The sequence below is a fragment of the Verticillium dahliae genome, genomic scaffold, assembly GCF_000150675.1.
Source record: "Verticillium dahliae VdLs.17 supercont1.6 genomic scaffold, whole genome shotgun sequence".
Lineage (NCBI taxonomy): Eukaryota > Fungi > Ascomycota > Sordariomycetes > Glomerellales > Plectosphaerellaceae > Verticillium > Verticillium dahliae.
Window position 1 is genome coordinate 1,076,438 of NW_009276926.1, and position 13,453 is coordinate 1,089,890.

Genomic DNA, 13,453 nt, shown 5'->3' on the forward strand with positions numbered 1-13,453 from the left:
CTGCGGTGGTGGTGTTGGGATTTATGTACATCGAGGAACTCGGCAGGTAGCGTCCTGTCACGAACAATATTAGTAAAACCATCCAGAAACCGGATAGCCGAGGATTTGATTGTGCAGCAAATAACTGAAGGGATATATGCTGTCAATAATCGATGGGGAATATTAAGGTGGCTAACAGAATTATGGCCAAGACTGTGGATCTTTCAAGCAGGTTGACGGATCCATAAACGGAATAAAATCTCAAATAGCCTAGGCCCCTCCACAACTGAGCTCGCCGACATTCAAGGAATTCCGTGAGTCCCTTGCTATACATCATTACTGAGTGATAGAGGGGAGAGTGCGCTAACTGTCCAACGTCGGTCATGAGTACTCGCGCTATATGGAAGGCTGTCGGTCGATCTTGGCTCTGTTCAGGCTGGGTTGTTTCTTCAGGGCCATGAAAACAAGAGTAAGGATCAGCGCAGTTCCCCAAGTGCTCAGAAGAAGAAGCATCATTCTGATCCAGTGGTCACTCTCAATATAGCTGGCGGGGAAATATGAATACAAGATCTGATACATCATTTCCCACGCGGCGCCGAGAACATTGATGCAGTTGGCGCCAATGAAGAATTTTGTTACCTGCTTGAAGGTTAGTCCCGGTGCCAATCGAGATAAACAGTCGAGCTCTTACCGAGCGAATCCATTGCGAAGACTTGATGCTGAAAGACCAGACTGCCACGATCACCGAGGCTACAAGTATCATAAAGTTGACGGCGGTATGAAGGCGCACCATGTGATCTGCTGCCTCGATTACGATACCATATGGGTTGTTGCTCATGTTCTCCACGTGAGCATAGACAAAGACGGCGAAGACGGGGATGGTCAGGACGGCGCTGGATCCGCCCAAGACCAGTGCCAACGAGCGGACAAGCCGGTCTCGACCTGCCGGTTTACTGATCATGACATGGTGAATGCCACTGCCTGCTGACGACAACAGGATCGGAACCATGGCCCTGGCCCAGATATTAAGAAGTACAGCAGTCCAAGTTAAAAAAGGGCTTGGGCTGCGAAAAGGGCTTGGGCTGCGATTGGTATAGAAGCTTCCGTATCGCGAGGCGAAGTATAATATGCGCTCGATGGAATCGAGAAGGACAGAGCTTCGCGCTTGATTAGCTGCGATCTGAAATTATTATGTAGACGAAGGGTAATTTACAAGGTGAACACAGCGGACGTGGCTTTCAGCCATGAAACGGCCTTGCCGAGATAGACATCTGTTCCCCGGAGCTTGGCAAAGGTCAGGATGCACAGTGCGAAAGAGCCGAGGAATGCGATGATGTAGAGAGCCAAGACGGCTCTTTGGTACGCTTCTTGGTCGACGTAAGCCATTTTGGAGCTGCCCGACAGTCAAAATGATATCTTGCTGGGAGTTGATTGATGATATTTGGTAGGTTCTGTGTGATGAAGGTGTTTGGGCTATTTCTCTCCAGACAGGCCATGGCATGACATGCTTAAGTAGCATCCTAGTTGCGTCTGGATTATGAATGGAGGGCCTCAGACTGTGCGGCACCCATATCATATAGCACTTCGACGTCCGCGGAGGGCCGTGTGCCGGCCTTCAGCCACTGATAAAGTTCCATTCATGCCCTAGCTTTGCACTGCTTCTCAGAGAATGGGATATCAATCGGGCGTAGGTGGTACAGCCTCTGGCGGATGCAATGGGGCTATGCAAACCCTTCGAGGCATCGCAGGCTCCTGGGCGCACAACACAGCCCCTAAGGAAATCCAGAGATCATATTTCGCTGCACTACTGTGCCGCTCGTAGCATGGATGAATGGATCTGGTGACCGCAGTGCCGCCCGCATTCACACATTGGAGAATAAAGGTATGCTCTCTGGTACGCCGATTTGCCCTCTAAAACGTGTTTGGTGGTGGGGCTGTGCTCGAATTCCAACAACTACGGTGCCCACACGATACTGTTCTGCGCCCATTGAGTCGCCCTTTGACCTGTGCGCTGTGTTGTGCACTGCCACATTCCTACCCATAGGACCCTGAATTGTTGTAAGGAACTTTTGGTCCACCGCTCTAACGGCCGTCACGAGAGCCATCTCTAATAGTCTGAGTGAAAGACTTACCCAGCACAGCAGATACATTGCCTGATACAGCTAAGTCGCCTAGATGAGAGACACTGTACGGAGCGATCACGTCAACATACCGATAGTCCAGGTCTCTTTCCAGTGTGGCCTCTTCGAAATGGAGGAACCCGCATTTCCGTCCATCTCCCCTTCAAATTTCCCTTGAGGTCGTCTGTCGTGGATGCTTGAATGTTGCAAAGCTCATCATCTGGGGACTCCCGCCAGGTACACGACCTCGGAGCTGAGGTTACTCATGATGCAGTCCAGTTTGGACGGGTACAATAGTTTTCCGGTAGACGATGCAAAGCAACACTTTTGCGAAAGGTTTTGGGCATGTTAGTGAATACTGTACGATTTTAGGCAAGGTGACTAATGGTCACAGTGTGTTGGCGTCGCAGTACACCAGAAGCCATCAGGGATACTATGGATGCCTCATGCACATAGGCCTCCCAACCCTGACCGATGCGGAACATAAGAGGTTTCCCGAGATTTTACGATGGAAAAGTCACCGCCCGATTTCTGCCAATTGCTGCCAGTTGCAGAAGACGAAATTCCCACGCTTTATACAATCTGTCTAGCTGTATACTTCGTCGTGAGGCGATTAGCCATGGGAAGGTGCCCGTGATGCTCTAGCTCCCGTTGCGGAATCTTCGCATTTCATTTAAGAACCCTTTCCCACCTTCGCCATGCTGGACACACTCTGAATCGAGATCATCCACTATATGCTCTGTTTACTTGAGGAGCTGGAGGCTTCAACCTTGCATCTTGTGTGTCGGACGTTGTGCAACCAATTACAAGAAGGTTCGCCGCCGCATGGTTCATCATTGTGGAGACCGATCTTGTCGAGCTTAGCTTACGAAGACTCGGGAGGTTTGCCCGTTCCGCGCCGAGCATCAGCTTCCATGCATCTATTTAAGGCTTCTACCGGAAATATGAGTGACTAGCCTTCAGTACAGAGGATGGGATTATGGGATGTGGCTTGTCCTAAGAACCTTCGGGCGAAGTCAAGCTACGGTCTGTAACGTGTCAGACTCGTCCCGTCCACCAAGCTCGATGGAGTTATTCAAGCACGAAAAATCGAATAGGAATACTGGAATTAGGACAAATACTGCAAGAAGAAGACATGGCTAGGGATTGGGGGAGTTAGATAGATCAGCCTGTGTAACCTCACGTGCTGACGTCACAGACTGGACTGCATACGTCTCCCAATTTACTGCCTCGGTCTTCACTTCATACCTTTATTGATTTGTCAACTTTGAAGCTGCATCAGCATTGCGAACGGAATATTATGGGATATTACTTGGCTGCCAGCCTTAATCATACGTTCTGATATCGTATTTCACCTCACACTGCTATCAGCCCCAGCATGGGCGCACTTTCCTCATTTGAACTAAATTCTCACCTTGGATGCCTTACTTGGTCAGTCAATGACACGTCATTCCAGGCTTTTCCAATGGTTATATCCAGTTTAGCTGACGTGTTGATAGCAACCCGAGGCACAAGCAAGTCTTGCAGCACAGCCGACAGTAAAGCCGGTCATCCAAGGGGATTGACTCAATGTGCTCTAGCTCATTAGGCCCCCTTTACCGATAACGTCACTTGTATTGATGCAAACGGATATCTGGGGTGACCAATCAATACTGCTCCCCGCTCCGATCTACTGAAGTTGTAAGGGTTGATCGTCCGCAGGGATCGGGATCACCGCCAGGGATTTTCCTTTGCCTCAATGACGGCGTCAAAAGTTTCCCAGTACCTAATCACCGCCAAGTGTACCAAATTCACTGTTAAGAAGTCTAGAACATGAAGGAAGGATAACAGGGGGGAGGGGAATGTGCATAAACACACAATGACAAGTCCAGTGCCCAAGACAGCGCGTGTGGAAATCGTGGCGCTCATGCGACATGTCAGGGTTTCCCATGATCGTCCGATCATATGCATACTGATCGCGAAGACGAGGGTCAGGTCTACTCGACTGCGCGAGAACGATGGCAGTCATCATTGTCATTTCCCTGCCTAATGGAAGCATGGGAACTAGACCCAGAGCTTGCATTGCGTTAATGACGAAGCCAGCCTGACTAAGACACGGGTGGGCTTGTTGATGGGCCCGGCATCCTGGAATGTGCCCTGGCAGTAAGACAGTGGCTACTTAAGTGGCTGTCATACAAGACCGGGCATTGCTTGTATTGCACACACGATGCTCCCTGTTTGGAAGTAAGTCTGAGATCGGTGACATGCTGCAGAGATCTAGCGTTCTTTTCAAGGACGTCTCTGTTGAGATCCTTTGCGTACTGCACGTAGATTGAGGAGCCTGGATTTCAAGAACAGCATGATCCTCAGTTGCCTTTATGAACCCAGCCGATATCGTTCGGTCCTGGTGTCGGGCACCAACATAGCCATTCACATAGATGCCGGAATGATCTGCCCTAGTGCACAAAAAAGTGATCTCGATGACGAGATAAGACGCGGCTCAAAAACTAGTGCGCAGCCAAAGTCGATGGTGGCATCTTCACCCCCTCGCTCCAAAGAACGCATTCCTGGAGACCCGAGACATCCTGCAACCGGGGCGTCGCTAGCCCAAGCCACCCATGCGACCATGCCTTTCGCAGCATATGGTCCTGTCCCTACAGATCAACGGTGCTGCTTTGCCCAAAACTTACCGCCGGATCGACGGGATGAAGTCGTCATCCCAGCTCGCTGCGACATTCACATCAACGGACCGCCGCCATTAGGATCTTTTTAGCCGCATGTCAGATTTGACATTCAACGGATGCATCTAGCCCCGGTGTTCCAAGCATGTCCTCGCAACTTTGTGATGAGATCATGCCCCCATCTTCTGCCTATTGCATTCATGTTCGCACCAGCTCTCTGGGTAGTTGGAGATTCTCGAAAGGGATGAAGTTATGACGTGTGAAGATGACGTCGAAGATGCTCTCGGGCGAAGGACATCACGAGCTTCCCGCGAACGCATATATGTTTAGGCTTCTGGCTGTTGTAAATGATTATTTTTTCGTCACACCATCACACTCAACTCAGCATTAATACCCAACTTCAACGCCACCTCAAGCTAAACAGCAACAAGCCAAACAACAACCGCCAATATGCAGAAAGCCAAGCAAGCCGTTGCCGACTTCGTCTCCCGCGACGGCAAGCACAAGACCACTGTCGAGGAAGATGTGCGTCGCGAGATTACGGAGGAGCATGTTATGCCTCACCGCCATGAGAATGTCACGACCGCCATCGATAAGGAGGTTCACCAGGACCACCACCACACTACTGTGCAGCCTATTATGGCAAAGGAGACCCTGTGAGTAGCTCAATGCCACGATTTGCATCTGGTCGCTAACAATAGCAGTGCCGAGAAGCACACTCACAACATTGTCCCTGTTGAGCACAAGTCGTTCGAGCATGGCAACGACAAGGATGTCCGGGCCAAGCTTGATGCCGACGCTGCTCAGTACAGGGATACTTCTACCACTCACGACACGACTCACTCGAGCTCGATCAACCCCGTGGTCGCTGGCGAGCGCATCCACCACCATGTGCACGAGCACGTTCAGCCCGTGATCCAGAAGGAGGTTATTGCGCCCCAGGTCGTCCACACAACCATTCCCATTCATGAGACCCACCATGCCGCGGCTCAGTTTCACGGAACCTCTGTGCTCCCCCCCAAAACGCTCGAGGAGCTTAACAGCAACAAGGCTGGTCTTGACGGCAAGGGTCATTCCAAGGTTGAATACGACGGGTGCCCCAAGTCGTACAACAAAGACCTGCAGGTCGAGCAGGGTGAGGGCGACAGGGACATGCATGCCCACAGCGGCGGTCTCGGCGGAGTACTGAGTGGTGCTCGCAAGCACAAGCACACTGGCTCTGCTGACAGCGGCGTCGGTGTTAGCCATGACACTACTGGTCTTCGCAGCGACAAGGCTGGACTCAAGAACGAGGCCACCCTACGTGAGAATGCTTCTCAGCGCGTCTAGTCTACAGGTAGGAAAACGATCTGGCGGATATGTACAATTAGCCTTTGCTTGACACTTCAGGTGCAATTAATAGTCGGATTTGATACTGTTCCATTACGTTCCTTCACGGCGTGACTTTGTCACCACACTTATCAGAAATGCAGCCTCGAAAAGTAGGACAGAGTACCCAGTATTTCAGAAAGTGTGTATCTGAGATTGTTCCACAAAGGTCGTAAGCTCGCGAAAAAGATGAGCATTGTGGCTGACATCCGTTTAGTGATGAACTACGTCGAGCGGTCGGAGCTGCGGACTGAAACCTCCGCGCGACGCGGGGTGGCGAGGTTCAGACATCGTGGAGCTGCCAATGATGACGTAGATATTCGGCAATGGGGTATCAAGGAACGTGACGTCCAATGTCTCCCGAACGATAGAAAACGTGCCCAAGCGAAGCATATTTACACCTGCCACCTCAAATTTGCGTGTTTTATATGCTTGTCTTGGTGCCTTTTGTCACGCATCTGGGCTACTCTCAAACACCATAGAAACAATGGCATCTTTACCAGAAACGAATGAAGCGGCTGGCGAGCCGACCTCCATCAAAAACCAAGCATTGTTGACAGGCGCATCAGCAACTCAGGTGGGTTTGCTCGCATTTTTCTAACACTTTGCGTCTGCCGGCCATCAGCACAGCTGACGACTGCAGAACTTTGCTCCTCTTCAGAATATTTGTGCACACCTCAACGCGTTTCACGCCTACGTGTCGGATCCTGCCCGAGTTGTCGAAGCCAACCACTACTGTGGCCATTTGAATGAAGACGTACGACAATGTATTCTGTACGACAGTCCTGAGCCGACTGCCCGGATCATCGGTATTGAGTACATGATAAGCCCCACGCTATACGAAACACTCGAGGCCGAGGAACGGAAATTATGGCATAGCCACGTGTACGAGGTTAAATCCGGGATGCTCATCATGCCGCAGCCTACTTTACCAGATGCAGCCTGGGAGCTGGCCGAAAATAAGGAGATGGAGGAGGTGGTAAAACTGTGGAAAAGTGTATCACTTGTGGCAAGTCGACCGCGGGGATAAACTGCCTTTGGGCAAGCCGGAGCTGATGACGAGCTTCACGGCGCCCGGGCAATTCGATTTCGAGAAATTTGTCGGCGACAGAGACCAAAGATTCCAGTCGGACTACAAGAGGAAGGAGAAGGCAAGAGAAGGGATTAAGAGCCCAAAAGTCCACCCCGATGCAGACCAAGCGTGGAAGACACAGGGCAAGGTACGAGACGACAAAGGAGACTTGAGAGAATAGTCGGCACCCGAGCAAATTCATCAGGGGCCACTGAGTCCTGCCTGACTCCTGCAAGCATCGTCATTACCATGTGCAATACGGGCTTACGGGCTTGCCGCTGACTACTATGCTCGAGCCAAGCATTGCTGCGTGTCAAAGTCGGCCGAAGAAGGTGGCCGTGGGGTTTGGCAGACATTCTTTTCAAAGGTAAGGAGGCGCATGGCATGATTACGAGACAGACGACACTACACTTCTGCTTCAGAGTCGTCCCAAGCGTGCGAAAAGGTCCGGCGATGGCCGTTGGGGGTTGTGTGGCCATGTGCCCGTTGTCCGCTCGGTCGAAAGTCATCTTTAAATGGCACGATGACGGGCGGGGGGGTTACGTGGGACGGCAGATGTGTCGTAAGGGTCACCCTGGCAAACCCCATCGTCTTGAGACCTCCTTGCGACAATCACGTGGATCTCGACTCGTCTGTCCAATGGGGAGACGTTCTGACGCATTGATAGACGCCAGGTAGGTAAGGTATTGGACGGATTGTAGCTCCCTGGTCACGAAATCTGAAGTCGGCTCGTCTTTCGGCTTTTGTTTGGTGTCGCCTGTTCGTCAATCGACGGGTCTATTCCTGTCAAGCTCGTCCGACTACGTGGTAAATGATTGGCTTGGCGTTTTCTTCTGTTATCTCTGATGGCAGGCCACTAAATACCTAATTAATCACCAGAAATGGGGCCGGGGTTAAGCTCCAGAATGCGGCCAGCTTACCTTGATTAACATGGTCAATTATATGAGGGACGGTTCTGCCTACCTCTCCCTTGGCCGAGAGCAAACATCTGCCTTGAACATGTTAAATGGCGAATCTCTCAAGTGGCTGATAGCAGAACGCACTGTATGCAAGAGAAGAACGGTGGCGATGCCCCTCGCCCTCCCCGACATGACGCTTGCTTGCCTTACATGGGTGGAGTCGTTTTTAAATCCGGGCGAAACATAGCCTTGGCGAGGTCACTTGCTCCCCTCTGTCTCAGCATCTCGAGCACCGCACGATGAACCATATGGCTCGTTCGGGACGTGCCCTTCTAGGCCGTGTTCGGCGGCCCAAAGCCCTGGCAAAATTGCAGAACACCATCCTGTCCCCACGATGATTACAGGGGTACCCTCTGTCTCCTGAGCGCAACTCCACCCCTGGAACGAAACCCGTTGCAGATGATCAGAGCCTTGGCCAGTGCTAACCACGCGACGATGCACTCAGGACCCAATGTTCAAGGAGCTTGCGAGCCTTGGCAATCGGATGTATGTGCCATGCTCGAGAATGGGTTGTATAAAGACACCAGATGGTTTTGACTCGATTATCGTCTTGTCTTTCGATCCTCTATCCAGTCTTTCCGTTTCCACTTGATCTAATTGTCCGCTCTTTTGGCTTGAAGTCATCTTTCTTTAGCCTACTTCATTCTATTCTAGTGCTGGGCACATTTTGGTCTTTGACAGACATCCTTGAACACATAGAAAATGGTTTCTTTCACCGATTTCTTGTCAGCGTCAGCTGTGTTGGCTATCGCCCATGGGCACGGCGTCATTCTGAATGCCCAGGGACCTGCGGGCCCGGGCAGTGTTGGCTTCCAGGGTAAGTCATTGGGATGATATACCATCGAGACTGTGGACTAACATCGACTAGTCAACCCCGACCTTCCTCGCAATTGCACCACCATCTCTCCGTGCCAGCAGGACGCAACCCTCATCAGAGACGCGGAGATTCAGCAAAACCTTGTCAACGAGTGTGGTCGAACCGAACTAGCCGGTAATATCGACATTGGCGAGAATACCGAAAACGCTCTGGCCGCCAATGCTGTTACCCAAGTCACCAAGGGAAGCTCTATCGAGGTTACAATCCACCAAGTCAACGCTGATGGCGCCGGCCCTTATGTTTGCGATCTTGACCAAACAAGCAACGGCCTCCGTCTCGTCGGTCAGATTCCGTTGAAAGTCACGAACAATGTTCCTGGTGCCAACGGCTTCTCCCAAGCCAAGGCGCAGCAGTTTAAGATGACCGTCACTCTGCCCGACGACCTGGCCTGCACAGGTGGTGAGTCTATGGAAAAGCCGGCTCTCCTCCAAGACTTTATGCTCATCATACTACAGCCTCTACCGGCAACGTCTGCACAGTCCGCTGCCGGAATAATGCCGTCGCTGGGCCCTTTGGCGGCTGCTTCCCTGTCCAGCAGACCGACATCGAGCCCAAGGTCAACACGCCCGCCAACTTGGCGTCGGCTCAGAGTCTCGAACTCACTCTCGCTCAGACCCAGAACAACCAGGCTGACCTGGTCAAGGCGCTCGAGGCCAACGCCAACGCCGGCACCGACGAAGCCAAGCAGAACCTTGCCGCTGTCGAGGCCATCCTCAACATCAACCCTACCACCAAAGCCGCCCCAGTCCAGACCCCGGACCTGCCTGCGGCGCCTGCTGCTTCAAGTGACACGGTTACGTCTGCCCCTGCTGAGGCTACTGAGGGTGCCGGTGCCGGTGCCGGTGCTGACAACGGAATTGGAAATGGGAATGGGAACGCTGGTAACGGCAACAACAGGGGTGGCAATGCTGGCGGCAACAACAACAACAATAATGGAAATGGCGCTGGCAATGGAAACGGCAACGGACGGGGTCGGAATGGCGGCAATGCCAATAGAAACGGTGGTGCTGGTAACGCAGGCAATGCCGGTGCGGGAGGTGGTCGATTTGGAGACAACAACAAGCGCAGCATTGGGCTTAGGTGGTCTAACAGGATGGCATAAGCGCCGAATATTCATATTCAGGTATGTAAGACTCAAGCGGCTCCGGCCAGTCACCTGTTTTGGAACGCTAAGGTTCCTCCCAATACCGTGGTAGAGTGAACCGCTCGCGTTTGCATTCCGTTGTGGCTAAAAAAGTTCTTACAGTCAGTCACTGATGAGTCCTCAGAGCCACATGAATGAAAAAGGTTGTATTAACGTACATTATGTTTGAACTTGACACCATTCGAGAATGAAACCAGAATCAGATGTTTCGGAGACGTACCGTACAGAATTATCCAAACTTGACTTTCATGCCGGGTTCTGGAGAGTCGATAAGTAACTGCCATTATCATGTTTTAAGACGACCCCAATTCAAGTTTCGGGTATCTTATAACCATTTCGCGCTGGTAATCAAATTTTTACTGCTCAGCGATGCTTCGTTTGCTTCCTAGATGGGTAAAGCCCTCTAACCATCGTCCCCTTAAATGATGACAGCCTTTGGACCCCCGCTCCTATTCACTCCCTCCCTACAAAGATCACGTTCAGTCTCGAAGGAGAGACATCCAGGCTTTTCCGGCCCCAGGAGAACTTTAAATAGATTCGCTTTGGTTGAGATAACAATCACCAGTCAGAGAATCGGTTTTTCGCTTGAGACGTTGAGTTTGATCGCACATCTCGCACAACTTTGCATCATCTTGCCACCACAACGAAAGTCACGACCATCTGTTCTCTATGGGCTACATAGTTCTCCACACTCTTTTTACCTTTAGCTATAATGAAGCTGTCACAAGGGCCGTTCAAGGGTTTTTTCAATGCGAAGTACTTCGCTTTGTACGAGCAAAACCGCCCCTCTCAACAGATAACCTTTACACGATTTTGCAGTATAAACAAGTCACTCTTCAGTAGCTTCCCGTCAACCTGATTACCCTATATCCGGAGCCTAGCTTGCCTAGCAAGCGAACCGAGCGGGCTTGCTAAGACCATAAAGACAGCAATATCCAACGACTGTACCTGCGTGAACCCTGGCGCACTAAGCATGGGTTGCTTGCGCCGGAACTGCACCTCATGCACGAGTACCTTGCATTTCATTCAAAGCTGCATGCCAAGGCTGTACCTACCAATAGATTCTAAGTCTCCTGCCGAATAATCAGGGCCCATTCCCTGAGCGCAGGGGTGTTTTTCGGGTACAAGGACAGGTATCACGAGCTGTTCAACACGCCAACGGCTTGATGGAGAGAACAACAGCAGATGCGCAACGTGCTTCAACTTGACCACGTCGCCCTCGTGGCTACCATGTTCCCACCATGAGTGGTCTCGCCAGCTCTTACAGCCATCCATTCCTTCCTACGGCCTTGGGGCTCATCACATTCTTTTGAACATGGTTCGCAGTTTTAATATTGTCGCCGCTGCTACGTTCCTAGCCGGCGTGTGCCAGGCTCAGGCCACCGGGTTCAAGCGCGTAAGTTGCTTCGACCCTATACTGACTAGACATACAGCGGTCTTGCTGGCACCGAGGGTAATACTCTGTTGCGACAACAAGTTGACTCGTAAGGACCCTGTAGTGTGATGCGCTCATTGATGCCGGACTTGATGAAAGCCTCCTGCTGCCAGCAAGCGAGGATGACACGTACACTCGAGCTCTAGGAACGTATTACTCGGCTACTGTGGCGGAGATGAGGCCATTCTGTATCCTTCAACCCAAAACCGTAGCCGATGTGTCTACCGCGGTTAAGGCTCTAGCTCCTCTGAGCGGTGCCGGGTCCTGGAACATCGCCGTCCGCGGCGGTGGTCATAGTCACTGGGGAGGCAACAACGTCCACAATGGCGTGACGATCGACCTTTCTCTTTTCAACAGGACGCCGGTACACAATTCGACCTGCGGCAAAGTATGGTTCGATCTGGATTCAAATTACTCGATCTGTCGCTGACATGGTAGGTCGCATCGATCGGCGCTGGCTCACGATGGGCGAGCGTCCTGGCAGAAACCGAAAAGCATGGACTCGGCGTCACAGGCGGTCGTATCGGAACTGTTGGTGTCGCCGGTCTCACCCTCGGAGGAGGCACCTCGTTCCTCATTGCCGAGCGAGGCTTTGCTTGCGATGACGTTGTGAACTATGAGGTCGTCCTCGCCGACGGCAGTGTAGTCAACGCCAACAAGCACGACAACCCTCGGCTCTTCAAGGCCCTCAAAAGAGGCGGCAGCAACTTGGGTATTGTCACCCGCTTCGACATGGCTACCTTCCCCAAGAAGATCATGTACGGTGGCATCATGTTTATCGACTGGAAGCACAAGGATGAGCTTGTGGATTCAATGATCGAGGTCATTTCCGACAGCGAGGAGAAGCCCGGAGACAGCATGATTGTCATGTATGCCTACAATGCAAGTGCAGCAGCTCCAATGATGGGCACCATCCCCATGAGTGCCACGGGCGATGAGGACGCTCGACCCTTCCGCGGGATGGACCAGATGACGGCTGCCATGGATATGCGCACGAGGTGGACCTACGGCGAACTCCTTGCCGTCATGCAACACAACGGTGGCAAGAGGTAAGTGGTACATGGTGGCATGTCGAATGGAGGCACTGATGCTGATATTGCCTGATAGAACTCCTGGTACACCCTCTGCTTCCACAACGACAAGCGCATCATGGACAAGGCCGAGGAACTGTTTCACACTCTTATCGTAGACGCTGAAAAGGCCTTCCCAAACGCCTCCTGGTCGCTCAACTTCGTCTTCCAGCCCTTGCCCAAGGTCGTTGCTAAGTTCTCCGGCGGAAATGCTCTCGGACTACAACACAGCCTAACGCACGATGGCATTCTTTTCGCGGGTGAGGCAACACTCAACACGCGCGCCGAGGAGGCCTACTCCCGCCTCCGCCTGGCTATAATCACCCACCAGCTCGAGGAATACGCCAAGTCAGTCGACGGCAACATCCCCTTCCGCTATCTGCCCTACACCGCTCCCGAGCAGGATCCCCTCAGCACGTACGGCGCTGAGAACATTGCTCTGATGAAAGACGTTGCCCTTGAAGACGACCTTACAGGATTCTTCCAGACAAGGGTCAGTGGAGGCTTCAAGCTCGACAACGTCGCGTAGCTCGAGCTTTTTTCCATAGAAGACTGTTTGAGTTATATTCCAATAGACGCCCCATAGATATCAGAACAATAGACGGGCAAGCATGAAAAGACCAGCATAACGCCCTCTCGAGACACAATACTAGCAAGAAAAAGATTCTGCATCGAACACAACGTTGAACGTACTGGACATCCAGACTGCCAAGCCTTGAGCCAGGTTTAGGGATGTCGGCGAGTAAACATCGGGGTGCTTTCAAAGACT

The 13,453-nt window shown here is 52.0% G+C and overlaps 5 protein-coding genes across 5 annotated transcripts; 4 read left to right on the plus strand and 1 right to left on the minus strand.

The window, feature by feature from the left end:
• Nucleotides 1-514: 514 nt before the first annotated feature.
• Nucleotides 515-1,365, minus strand: VDAG_03880 (uncharacterized protein; the record flags this gene model as incomplete). The annotated part of the gene is made up of 3 exons (XM_009653964.1): nucleotides 515-523; nucleotides 671-992; nucleotides 1,193-1,365. 3 exons carry the CDS (start codon nucleotides 1,363-1,365, stop codon nucleotides 515-517), a joined length of 504 nt encoding a protein of 167 aa, XP_009652259.1.
• A 3,844-nt stretch (nucleotides 1,366-5,209) lies between these two features.
• Nucleotides 5,210-6,088, plus strand: VDAG_03881 (allergen; the record flags this gene model as incomplete). Its single annotated transcript, XM_009653965.1, has 2 exons — nucleotides 5,210-5,415; nucleotides 5,464-6,088. 2 exons carry the CDS (start codon nucleotides 5,210-5,212, stop codon nucleotides 6,086-6,088), a joined length of 831 nt encoding a protein of 276 aa, XP_009652260.1.
• A 526-nt stretch (nucleotides 6,089-6,614) lies between these two features.
• On the plus strand, nucleotides 6,615-7,714 carry VDAG_03882 (uncharacterized protein; the record flags this gene model as incomplete). Its single annotated transcript, XM_009653966.1, has 4 exons — nucleotides 6,615-6,704; nucleotides 6,789-7,106; nucleotides 7,174-7,347; nucleotides 7,622-7,714. The coding sequence occupies 4 exons, from the start codon at nucleotides 6,615-6,617 to the stop codon at nucleotides 7,712-7,714; spliced, it is 675 nt and encodes a 224-aa protein (XP_009652261.1).
• Nucleotides 7,715-8,860: 1,146 nt separating this feature from the next.
• Nucleotides 8,861-10,137, plus strand: VDAG_03883 (uncharacterized protein; the record flags this gene model as incomplete). Its single annotated transcript, XM_009653967.1, has 3 exons — nucleotides 8,861-8,975; nucleotides 9,027-9,434; nucleotides 9,491-10,137. 3 exons carry the CDS (start codon nucleotides 8,861-8,863, stop codon nucleotides 10,135-10,137), a joined length of 1,170 nt encoding a protein of 389 aa, XP_009652262.1.
• A 1,357-nt stretch (nucleotides 10,138-11,494) lies between these two features.
• On the plus strand, nucleotides 11,495-13,213 carry VDAG_03884 (uncharacterized protein; the record flags this gene model as incomplete). The annotated part of the gene is made up of 5 exons (XM_009653968.1): nucleotides 11,495-11,575; nucleotides 11,679-12,007; nucleotides 12,088-12,663; nucleotides 12,722-12,729; nucleotides 12,804-13,213. 5 exons carry the CDS (start codon nucleotides 11,495-11,497, stop codon nucleotides 13,211-13,213), a joined length of 1,404 nt encoding a protein of 467 aa, XP_009652263.1.
• Nucleotides 13,214-13,453: the final 240 nt, after the last annotated feature.